A 12,158-nucleotide genomic window follows, 5' to 3' on the forward strand; every position below is an offset into this window, starting at 1 on the left:
GTACGGAATTCTCGGTGCGCGAGCCTGACTCGCACTTGGCCGGTTTTTTGAGATATAACTACATATTAACGATTTCGAATTTTATCCTTTACTTGTGTTATAAGACATTGCTACCTGCCTTTCATGATTCTAGGTCTACGTTTAGTACCCTATAGGCTTCGATTCCCTTGGAGTCTTGACAGGCAACGAAATGATCCTATAAGGGTTCCTTTTTCCTCTGGAGATACGGATCCCTAAAAAGAGGCGAATTATTCGAGGGTGCAATTGTTACTGTTAAACATAATGTTCGCATTAAAACAATGCCCACAATTTATATTAACGTCTTGTTTTTAATTATATTAACAAACGCCGCGCCGTCCAGTTATTTCTTTCGAAATTATCCTTATTTAAAAGAACTGGGAAGAATAAAATTTTATCCAGCAGAATTTTTTTTGGGGTATTCTTTTGAATAAGATAAAAAGCGGTGAATACGACGGGGAGGGGGGGGGGGGAAGGGGGGGGGGAGGTTCAGTCTCTCCCCCCCCAATTCCTCGAAATAAAAAAAATTATCATCAACTCCTAGCCACCGTATCCTATCAACATTTTCCAACGTTAATTACGAATTTTCCGTCGCCGGATCGCGGACTCCGTCTCGGAAATGAAAAGCGGACATAATAGCTTGCAAAACTAAATATACCTATACTTTATTATAATGAGATGTAAAATAACTGACCTGGATAGAAAATAGCCTTTTTCCGCACTACGTACTCTGGGAGGGTTCGGAAAGTGCAAATAAACTTTGTCGGTGAAGGCAAATTCGAGTTTGTCAGTGTAACAGGCATCAAGTCAACGGCAAATTGTTCATTTTATTCTCTTACAAAAATGCTTACGATTTTTTTCATTGACAGCTATACTTACTCATCCACTATTTTGAGTAGTTCGGTTTATAATTCCCACAAATTGCTAATGCGCGTGTCCGCCATTTTAGTGACGTCAGCACTAGACTGAAGTTTCGAACTGATGGTATATTTTCATTTAAATATACGTCAAAAGACGTCAAAATGGCGTCATTTCGATGTTAATGAGACATGGTTCCAGAGCAATAGCAATTTGCGGGACTTATACTATGAAAGAATAACCGAAGTATTTAACATAAAAGATTTGAGTTTATCTGAGAAATAGAATAACTTACCTTATAATAAAAAACCTTTTTCCGCACTGCGCACCTTCTTTGCTAGCGGTTTCCGCAAAGTGCAATATATTCCACTAGTAAAGGTTTCATTTATATCGAACAGTGAGTATACACTATTCCGTTCTATTTGTTACACCATATTATAATTAGTTATTATAATTTACCTGGATAGTAAATTGCCTCTTTTCGCACAGCGTATTTCGCGAGCGGTATCCGCAAAGTGCAGATGAACTCCGCAGGCGAAGGCAGATCCGCATCTTGTAGCGTGACGGACGCCATGGCAGAGTACCTGCCGTTTACCAGCTTCAGGTTGTGTGATACGCCATCCAGCCGCCTGTGAAAATGACACATTTTGAAGACCAATTTCTCTTGTGGTGCGTTTACGTAGGCAATTTTTAAGCAATAATTGTTGCTCGCCAATACGTATGGGTCAATCGCTGAACCAATAAGTGGAGCAATCTGGAGCAATTATTCTGCATAACTTTGCTGAAATTTTCAGGTATTGCTGGGCATTGCAGTACCTAAATTGCTTCATGTGGTCGTGACTTCGTAATTGTCTCAAGTGCCTGGAATTGAAGTGCCAATACCGACATAATATTATTATTTAACTTTATAGACGGTTTTTGTAACGAGGGGTTTTAGATTTTTAATTTATCGTAAAACAAGTTTTCGCCTAACATTTATATTCAATCTAACGATAACGGATTACAGACTGAGATAGTAAACGCTTTCTTACAAAAGCTAAATTCAGGCAAATTTTCAAGCAAAAGTTAGACAATGATGAACGATTAAACTACAAAGTAATACAGATACTTAGTAGATTTCAGCTCTAGATTATTAAACAGTAAAATAAAAAAGTATTTATTCTTAGGCTTTTGACAAGTACCTAAGATCCAAAAACTTTTTAAAGCTAGCATAATAAATCACCGAAAATATAGATGCCAGTAGTAAAGAAAATGTACGTTGCGTAGCTAATCTAAATACGGCACTGTCATAAAATGTCTTTGAACATACATAAGTACATGGATTTATAAGCAATGAAATTTGGCATGAATTTTGACTGCGATTATGGTAATTCTCCAACGATAAGGGCCTTCGTAGTAAAACGACTCACGAAAAGTTTGCCAATAATAAACGACTAAAAATCAATTAGTGCAGCTACGTAGTATATTTCAGCTTTACATTAATATACAGTAAAGAAAGAAAGTATTATTAGTGGTATTATCTTTAGGCTTTTGACAAGTAAGTACGATCCAAAAACTTTGTAAACCTTGGATAATAAATCACCGAAAATATGGATAGCTGTGGTAAAGAAAATGTACGCGTGGAGCTAATCTAAATACAGTATTGTCATAAAATGTCTTTGAACAGACATAAGTACATGGATTTATAGGCAATGAAATTTGGCATGAATTTTGACTGCGATTATGGAAATCCTCCAACGATAAGGGCCTCCGCAATAAAACCACTCACGATTTAGAGCAATAAGCCTAAGCGAAGTATTTTCGGACATGCACTCGTGCTTGGAACGGAGTTGATTGCCCGTATTCGAAGAGGTCTTTTTATAAAACATTCATGCCCAACAATCATTTTGAAAATTCTTTTTCGGCTATTTCTAAAAACATCCTCGATTAAAACGAGGCATTGATTTTTAGAGTTTAGAAAACTCGCTCTTTCGTAAGCCATCGATAAACAAAATTCATTTCTAAAAATTCATTTTCGCCTCGCATTTTGTTCCACCTGAAAAGATCTTATCGTTAATTTACAAAAAACACGGCGGTTAAGGTCGATTTAACTGAATTTTATTTCCCTTCTTTCTTTGCGGAATGGCGCATTTAAGATATTTTATTAAAGATAGAGGATCCCTGGGACGATAGCGGAGCAGGCATATTTTAAAGGTACGAGAAAGTTGGCAGGTAGCACCAGGTGGTAAAAGCGACCGGATTTAATCTGTGCCTTCAGAATGTTGCCAAGTTCTTCAAAAATTTATAGTCCATTCAAATTTTTATTGCGAATCACACCCTAGCAAATATGTGTAGGCATAATTTATTACATTGCCGCTGAATTGGAAAATTACACATTGTAAAATTTAGCAGAAACGTATTGAATAAAAGTCGTTTATTAAGATAAATTCCGTATTAGGATAATAATAATAATTTACCTAGAGTTAAATTGAATTAATAAAGCAATAATAATTCGAGTAAAAATGTTTTCATTAAAGTACCTACTGCATTTATAAGAAAAAATATTTTTAAAGGGAATGTCGTGGCCTGTAATCAGTACCCATATTATAAATGCGAAAGTGTGTTTGTTTGTCGGTTTGTTGGTTTGTCCTTCAATCACGTCGCAACGGTGCAGCGTATTGACGTGATTTTTTGCATGGGTATAGATAAAGACCTGGGAGAGTGACATAGGCTACTTTTAATCCCGGAAAATCAGAGTTCCCACGGGATTTTTGAAAAACCTATTTCCACCCGGACGAAGTCGCGGACATCAGCTAGTTTGTAATATAAGCAGTAGGTACTTATTAACTTTTATAAATTTCCCAATCCATTTTGATTGTCCAATAAATTTTTGTTTTATAGCGCGCTGTATATTATAATCAATTTCGCTTGCTATCGGAATATTTTACTTTTAATTGACAATTTACGACTAAATACTGTCTGTTAATGTAGTTAAATTCGGATATTAGTATATCGTGCGGTCGTTTTTATCGAAATTCACTTTGGCGTGTATAAATTGTATTTATTAAATAGGGTTTAAATCGAGGGTTTATGGAGACCGACAGACAAACAGACAACAACGTGATCATATAAGGTTTCCGTTTTTCCTTTTGAAGTACGGAACCCTAAAAATACTTTACGCGCAGTTTTATCTGGTGGGAGGCTTCGGCCGTGGCTAGTTACCACCCTACCGGCAAAGCCGTGCCGCCAAGGGATGTAGCTTTCCGGTACGATGCCGTGTAGAAACCAAAGGGGCGTGGGTTTAATAAAACCTGCCATAACCCCTTCCAGGTTAGCCCGCTTCTATCTTAGACATGATCATCACTTACCACCAGGTGAGATTGCAGTCGGTGTTATATTAGTGCTAATCCTATTCACCTAATAAATTTAATAAACCTACTCACGATTATAATATGTTACATACTTACGTGATTCTTCATACCTACTGTAGATTATTTCTTTTAAGTAATTAGTTAATAGGTATCTTCGTTGCAGATAGGCACCGAGGACAAACCTCTGTGGTTTTTTCGGTGTTTTTAGTTTAAGCTTTTATTTGTATGTATTTTTATTTGATAATAAATTAAAAAAAAAAAAAAAATAAGTCAAGGGTTAACTTGTATCTGAATTTTAAAAAAAGGTGTAAAAATAAAAATAAACAAGTGTTTTTCTCACCTTTCCGGCGTGGCGAGCGTGAGGTTGGGCGCGGGGAAGGCGCCGTCCGCCGCGCAGATGACGTTCACGGTGTCATCGTCAGTCTTGTTCTGGATCAGCCGGAAGTTCGTCTCCGGAACTGCAACGTGATACTATGCATTAACCATTTGCTTTTGCGGTTTATTGGCTACACAAAGGAAATTAATTTTTTGTGATTTTATTTTACTAGTTGACCCGCCCCGGCTTCGCACGGGGAGCCTGCCTCCCCATGGCCTTAACCGACTACTTTCATAAGAAACACACTTTTACTAGACCAATTGACGGGGTTTTATATGTTACTTTTTTGTGTCTTTTTTTGGTGTACAATAAAGAGTGGGGCTGAGTCTCTTGTACACAATATCTAAACTTAACTAAATTAACAGGTCTAAATCTAGTGCTATCCTTTTTCCACAAGCAACATTATGAAAGGGATAGCAATAGATTTAGACGTGTCATTTTAGTTTAGTTTAGAGATTGTGTACAACGGAATTAGCCACAGTTTAGTTTAGTTTAGAGATTGTGTACAAGAGAATCGGCCCCATTATTAAACTAAACTAAGTACCTGGTTAGACTTGAGGGTTAGACGAATTTGAGTTTTCAATTTGACAGGAAGATAAGATACAAAATTACCATGAGCGCGAGCGTAATTTTTTATTTTAACACAGAAAAAAATTAAAAGCGGTAGGGAAACGAGCTAAGCCATAACAAAATTTTATGTTTTTAAACTACCTTTTAAATAAGAAAAAGTAGAGTGAGATGAGGTACTATTCAAAGTCAAAGTCAAAGTCAAATGATTTATTCAAAATAGGTAAAAAATTACTCTTTTTGATAGTCAGATGTTGGATTTGTAAGACCCGAGAGCTGGCACCTACCTTGGTCAAAGAATTAGTTTGGCCATCCAAAGGGGTAATGCTGCCAGCATCTTGGGTACAATGCCTCGCTGCGGTGGTCTCGACGAGGTTTTATATTTAATTTATTTTAGTTTTAATTTAATGTTTTTTTTTTTTTAGATTTAAGTTTATTAATAGTTTATTTGTTAACCATTGATAATAAAATATTATTTGTAAGATATAGTACCTAAACTAAAGCTACGAGCTATTCATATATATATATATATATCTATATATAATATATATAGATAGTTTACACTCGGAAGTGGCTTATTATCCCAAACGTAAAAACCAAAGAGTCCCTGCGGGACTTTTTAAAACCTAAATCAATGTGGACAAAGTTGCGGGTAGACATCAACTAATACAATACGATATTATTAGTTACTAGCTTATGCTCGCGACTTCGTCCGCGTGGACTACACAAACTTTAAACCCCTGTTTCACCCCCTTAGGAATTGAATTTTCAAAAATTCTTTCTTAGCGGATGCCTACGTCATAATAGCTATCTGCATGCCAAATTTCAGCCCAATCGGTCCAGTAGTTTGAGCTGTGCGTTGATAGATCAGTCAGTCAGTCAGTCAGTCAGTCAGTCAGTCAGTCACCTTTTCCTTTTATATATTAAGATTTCGACTTTAACGGTGAAGGAAAACATCGTGAGGAAACCTGCATACCTGAGAGTTCTCCATAATGTTCTTAAAGGTGTGTGACGTCTACCAATCCGCACATGGCCAGCGTGGGAGACTATGGTCAAAACCCTTCTCAGTCTGAGTGGAGACCCGTGCTCTGTAGTGAGCCGGCGATGGTTTGATCATGATGATGATGCTCAAGTTATTCTGAACAATATTCCGTCACTCTACCACAAAATATAAGGTCTAAACGACATCATTAACATAAGTTACGGTGGGCATTTAGAAGTCACATTTCCCCGAATTTCCTCATTAGCTCTAATGTGCCCGAATAACTTACTCTTATCCTGCTTCCTTCTCCCGTTTCACTTCGCCTGTTTGATGTTTAAACGATTATATCGCACTGTTTCAGGCGTCGCGACGAGTCATACTTGCGCCGCTTACCATTTTCACTTTTCAGCCATTTCTACTGCGCCTACTGGTCTTTTTGCTGTCTCCTGTCCCTTCCGTTTATCAGATGAGGCGGTGAAATGTCTCGTAATCATTTTTTGCACTAAGACTCCATAGCCCTAGCAGGGCAAACGGAACAAAAATGTAACTCTCGATAAGAGAGGCAAACTTGCGCCGCTTCCGGTAATCGGCAGGCATTTCTGTTGCGACTGCAGGTCTTGTTGCTGTCTCCTGATATGACACGAAGCCAATGTGTCAACGCACGTTGTGTCTTATATTATTAGGACCGTCCCCGTTACCAGGAAACCAGCTAGCTTTTCACGGCCCAACAGTATAACCGATTTTGATGAAATTTGGGTACAGAGTTAGCTTACATCCCGGGGGAGGACATGGGTTTTTTATCCCGGAAAATTAAAGAGTTCCCACGGGAATTTTAAAAACCTAAATCCACGCAGACGAAAGTCGCGGGCATTGTCTAGTTTTAAATATGGAAAGATGACATATCGACATACAGCTAACGACTAAAATTAATCAATCCTAATATATTTTTAAATCCTTATTTCTAAATCTTTCTGAGCTAACCGAGTTTTTAATATTTCGAATATGAAATTCCTTTATAGCTTGCTTATAACAGCTGTTCAGTAAATAAAGAGCTTATACGTCTTGTAACTAATGAGCTGTTAACATTCCGTGGTCGTGTACAATGGCCGTGCGAAGTTTTGTTTTATAAAATTGCAATTTCTTGCTCCGAACATCTGGTCTTGTTTGTTTCTTTATTTATTTTTATAGTTCTGCTGTGGAATTTAATTCTGCACTGCAACATAAGTTCGAAACTTTATTAGGTAGGTACATTGTACTATTGGAGCTATTGTGGTCTTACTCAGCAGTCGTAAAATATAGTATTAGTACATTTGACGCAGGTAGTCCTAAATTAACCCTCGTCATCATCATCATGATCAACCCATCGCCGGCTCACTACAGAGCACGGGTCTCCTCTCAGACTAAGAAGGGTTTTGGGCATCGACCACGCTGGCCATGTGCGGATTGGCAGACTTCACACACCTTTGAGAACATTATGGAGAACTCTTAGGCATGCAAGATAAAACTCAATCAATCAGCCTGTTTGAGTCCACTGCCGGACATAGGCCTCCCAAGAGCTCGCCACCATATACGATCTTCCGCTTTTCTCATTCACTCCACTTCCCGCTACCTTCTTAAGGTCGTCAGTCCAGCGGGTTGGAGGTCGTCCCACACTGCGCTTGCTGATACGTGGTCTCCACTTCAGAACTCTCAGGCATGCAGGTTTCCACACGATGTTTTCCTTCACCGGTAAAGCAAGTGATATTTAATTAATTAAAACGCACATAACTCCGAAAAGTTAGAGGTGCGTGCCCGGGATCAAACCCCCGACCTCCAATTAGAAGGCGTACGTCCTAACCACTAGTCTATCACAGCTTCCAAATTAGCAGCAAATTAACCCTAATTTTTCTTTAATTTCACATCACCAAAGCCTAATATTTTACATAATATGATCTATTCAGGATCAAACCGAGACTTCACTCACTCTAGTTCACTCTGACTATGGCATAAACTCGTCTCATTCTAAGAAATGATGATGATGCAGCTTAAGGGTGGATATATATTAGACCGTCTACGACCACGAGCATAGTTAAAGAATTTTTGTATGAATTAGGTAGATACTATTCAATATCTTAGAGCGTTTTGCCACCCACTTAGGGGTGAAATTTCAAAAAATCCTTTCTTACTGGATACCCACTCTTTACATTGAATACACCCTCCAAATTTCATGTTTCTAGGACCAGCGGTTTAGGCTGTGCGTTGATATATAAGTATATTATATACAGATGGACCAAATCCGATAAACCCAATGAATCCAATTAATTCAACCAATCTATTGTCTTACTATCAAACCATTAAATCACGAAAGGTTTATAGCATCATTTCGAAGTTATCTCTCAACATCCTCCCTTACTATAAATGCGAAATTTGTTTGTTGGTTTATTGGTTTGTTTTTTTTATTCAGATACAAGTTAGCCCTTGACTGCAATCTCACCTGGTGGTAAGTGACGATGCAGTCGAAGATGGAAGCGGGCTAACCTGGAAGGGGTATGGCAGTTTTTAATAAACCCACGCCCCTTTGGTTTCTACACGGCATCGTACCGGAACGCTTAATCGCTTGGCAGCACGGCTTTGCCGGTAGGGTGGTAACTAGCCACGGCCGAAGCCTCCCACCAGACCAGACCAGAAATTTAGAAACTGTTTGTTTGTCCTTCAATCACGTCGCAACGGTGCAACGGATTGACGTGTGATTTTTTGCATGGGTATAGATAAAGACCTGGAGAGTGACATAGGCTACTTTTTATTCAGGAAAATCAAAGAGTTCCCACGGAATTTATAAAACCTAATTCCACGCGAAGTCGCGGGCATCAGCTAGTAACTAAAATAAATCTTACCTGATTGTAAACACCCCTATGATCAAGATAACAATATTTTTCATCGCGGCGCACGTGATTTGTTGGTATCTCCCGGTAATATTACCTTCCCCGTAAAAATACCTACATAAATCTTCAGACTGTCGCAAAGTTTCTGCAAGGTGGAAGTCAGAGAACACAATATTCCCATCTACGTATTTTATAGATTGCCAATAACAATGTTTTCGCTGCCATCGTATTATATTATGCTATCAAAATACCTCACTTCGTTTTCGTAGGCGTCAAAAACAACTAACGGTCTATTCGGAGTTCTTCAGTCTATATAGGTATTCTTAGTACGAGTTAACACAATCATCTTGACTAAATAGTGTATTTAACATATCAAAAAGTGCGGACCGGCAGGATTTGAACCCGCGTCTCCTGGGACCACTAAGCTGCGGTTCGCTTGGTGCCAGTGACGAAATTTGTGATATGTATGTTCACTGTTAACGCCATCTAGTAGCGACACATTGCAGCTACATTTTCTTGAAGTGTAGGTAAAACACTGTAAAAATTATAAATAACTAGATGATGCCCGCGATTTCGTCCGCGTGGATTTAGGTTTTTGAAAATCCCGTGGGAACTCTTTAATTTTCCGGGATAAAAAGTAGCCTATGTCCTTCCCCGGGATGCAAGCTATCTCTGTAACAAATTTCGTCAAAATCGGTTGAACGGTTGAGCCGTGAAAAGCTAGCAGACAGACAGACAGACAGACGGACAGACAGACAGACGGACAGACAGACAGACACACTTTTGCACTTGTTTTACGTAATATTTAGTATTTAATATTTAGTACTATTGTAAATTGCAGTGTTTTTATTTTTTATTTTTTCATATTTGTATTTTTAGCTTTAAGTTAACTGGTAATCCCGCACTTGCAAACTTTTAAAATGCATGCCGGTTTGCCAGTAATTGGGTGTACACTCTAAATTTTTTCTCTGTGAATTGTAATTGTTATTTTATAATATGTGTACTATCTGTTGGCAAACCAATAAAATAAAATAAAATAAAAATAAAAATAATATTAGTAGGTATGGATATGGATTAAGGAGTTTATTCGTAGCGCAATCCAAACAAAGTATAGTACGGGACAGGTTGAGATGACAATCGGGGGAGACGAGGGAGATGACAATATGAGACGAGGGAACGCCCGCACGTCACTCCCACTCGCCCGAACCAGGTCACTATTCATGTACTTCTATGTGTGTGCAAGTAACTAACTTGTGTCCATTCAACAAGAATCATCAAGTTACTGGAGATGACACACACACACACACAAATTACACTCCACTCACACAAGCGTACGTATAGATGATGTAGGTGACGTGAATTTCATATTTCGCCGGCCAGCTCCTCGTAAAACGTTTACTCCCCACATGACACGTATCCAGTACGAGCGTCATCTACCAAATGTTTAGGTCCAAGTATAAAGCTTAGAGCAACTTAATTTTTAGGGTTCCGGACCTCAAAAGGAAAAATGGAACCCTTATAGGATCACTTTGTTGTCTGTCTGTCTGTCGGTCTGTCAAGAAACCTACAGGGTACTTCCCGTTGACCTAGTCATGAAATTTGGCAGGTAGGTAGGTCTTATAGCAGACATTCAGGGAAAAATCTGAAAACCGTGAATTTGTGGTTACATCACACAAAAAAATTAAATTATGGTCAAGAACTTATAATTAGTATTTTCAATTTTCGAAGTAAGATAACTATATCAAGTGGGGTATCATATGAAAGGTCTTCACTTGTGCATTCTAAAATAGATTTTTATTTATTTTTATGGTTTTCTTTAATTTGTGTACTCTTAAATTTCCAATAGGCAAAGTTTTCTGAGTCTCGCAACTTTTCTATGTGGCCGCACACACGTGAATTAGACTCATATCTTTCTACCATGATTGAATTTTCAGGGCTTCTAGTTTTAGATGTGAAGGCCCATAACCTATTAATGATTAGGAGGTGGATCACCCAATAAACTCAATCTTCATAAATACATAAAATGTAATTTATTATTTATCAGAAAGACCGGAGCGAGACCAATAATTAATCTATGAGAAAGACATTACTTTTTTTCAACGATAACGACAACTCATAAGTGACAGACTTACAAATATAGAACGCTATTTTATTCTGTCTTTACTTTACATGTAATGAGTTTACATACAAGTATATCACGTTCTAATAGTATCACCTGTCTTCGTTTAGCGTTCTGGTAACATCCTGTATACACTTCTGTTCTGTGAGTATTCACCTCGTTCAAACATTTAATAGGATGGGCCGTGAAAAACAAACAGATATACCCATTTTCGCATTTATAATATTAATGAGGATTAGACCGCATAAGCTTATTTTTTGAGGAAGTAAACAACTCGTATTTATGCCAGCATCTGTTATCCGCTTCGCATCTTTTTGCGCCCGAAGTGCTCGTAAGGCTTCGGAACGGAACAAAACGGGTTATCGTTTTGAACATCGGCTTGCGCGATAGTTTGGTTTCTTATGAATTTTAAGAAGCCTTTTTGCAACTTGTTTGAACATCTTTTTGTAGACCTTAATCTAAAATCCGTACTAATATTATACTTAAATGCGAAAGTGTGTCCGTCTGTCTTCTAGCTTTTCACGGCCCAACCGTTCAACCAAATTTGATGAAATTCAGTACAGAGTTAGCTTACATCCCGGGAAAGGACATAGGCTACTTTTTATCCCGAAAAATTAAAGAGTTCCCACGGGATTTAAAAAAACCTAAATCCACGCGGACGAAGTCGCGGGCATCATCTAGTCTAGTAATGTATAAAAGGAAAATGTGACTGACTGACTGATTCATCTATCAACGCACAGCTCAAACTACTGGACGGATCAGGCTGAAATTTGGCATGCAGATAGCTATTGTGACGTAGGCATCCGCTAAGGAAGGAATTTTGAAAATTCAACCCCTAAGCGAGTGAAATAGGTGTGTACACGCGGATGAAGTCACGAGCATTAGCAAGTTAAAAATAATTCTTTCTTTTCGCTCTCAAATTGCTTGTTCATACACATATTCAGAGTTCATCTGTGGCGGCTTAACCCAGTTTGCTTCGTCAATCTACGCTATTTCCATAGGGATTTCATCACTACAAAATTTCATA

At 38.2% G+C, this 12,158-nt stretch overlaps 1 protein-coding gene and 1 long non-coding RNA gene across 2 annotated transcripts in view; both read right to left on the reverse strand.

Moving 5' to 3' along the window:
- The window catches only part of LOC138402509 (uncharacterized), a 189,899-nt gene that overhangs the window by 17,366 nt on the left and 160,375 nt on the right, over positions 1–12,158 (reverse strand). The window lies entirely within an intron of this gene.
- Positions 1–12,158, reverse strand: part of LOC117982962 (uncharacterized) — a 129,224-nt gene that overhangs the window by 17,366 nt on the left and 99,700 nt on the right. Inside the window, exons 3-4 of the mRNA XM_034969402.2 lie at positions 4,567–4,684; positions 1,336–1,505 (exon numbers count right to left, since the gene is read on the reverse strand). Coding sequence (XP_034825293.1) covers positions 1,336–1,505; positions 4,567–4,684 — 288 coding nt within the window. The remainder of the gene's footprint in view (positions 1–1,335; positions 1,506–4,566; positions 4,685–12,158) is intronic.

Source organism: Maniola hyperantus, chromosome 6 (genome assembly GCF_902806685.2).
Source record: "Maniola hyperantus chromosome 6, iAphHyp1.2, whole genome shotgun sequence".
Classification (NCBI taxonomy): domain Eukaryota; kingdom Metazoa; phylum Arthropoda; class Insecta; order Lepidoptera; family Nymphalidae; genus Maniola; species Maniola hyperantus.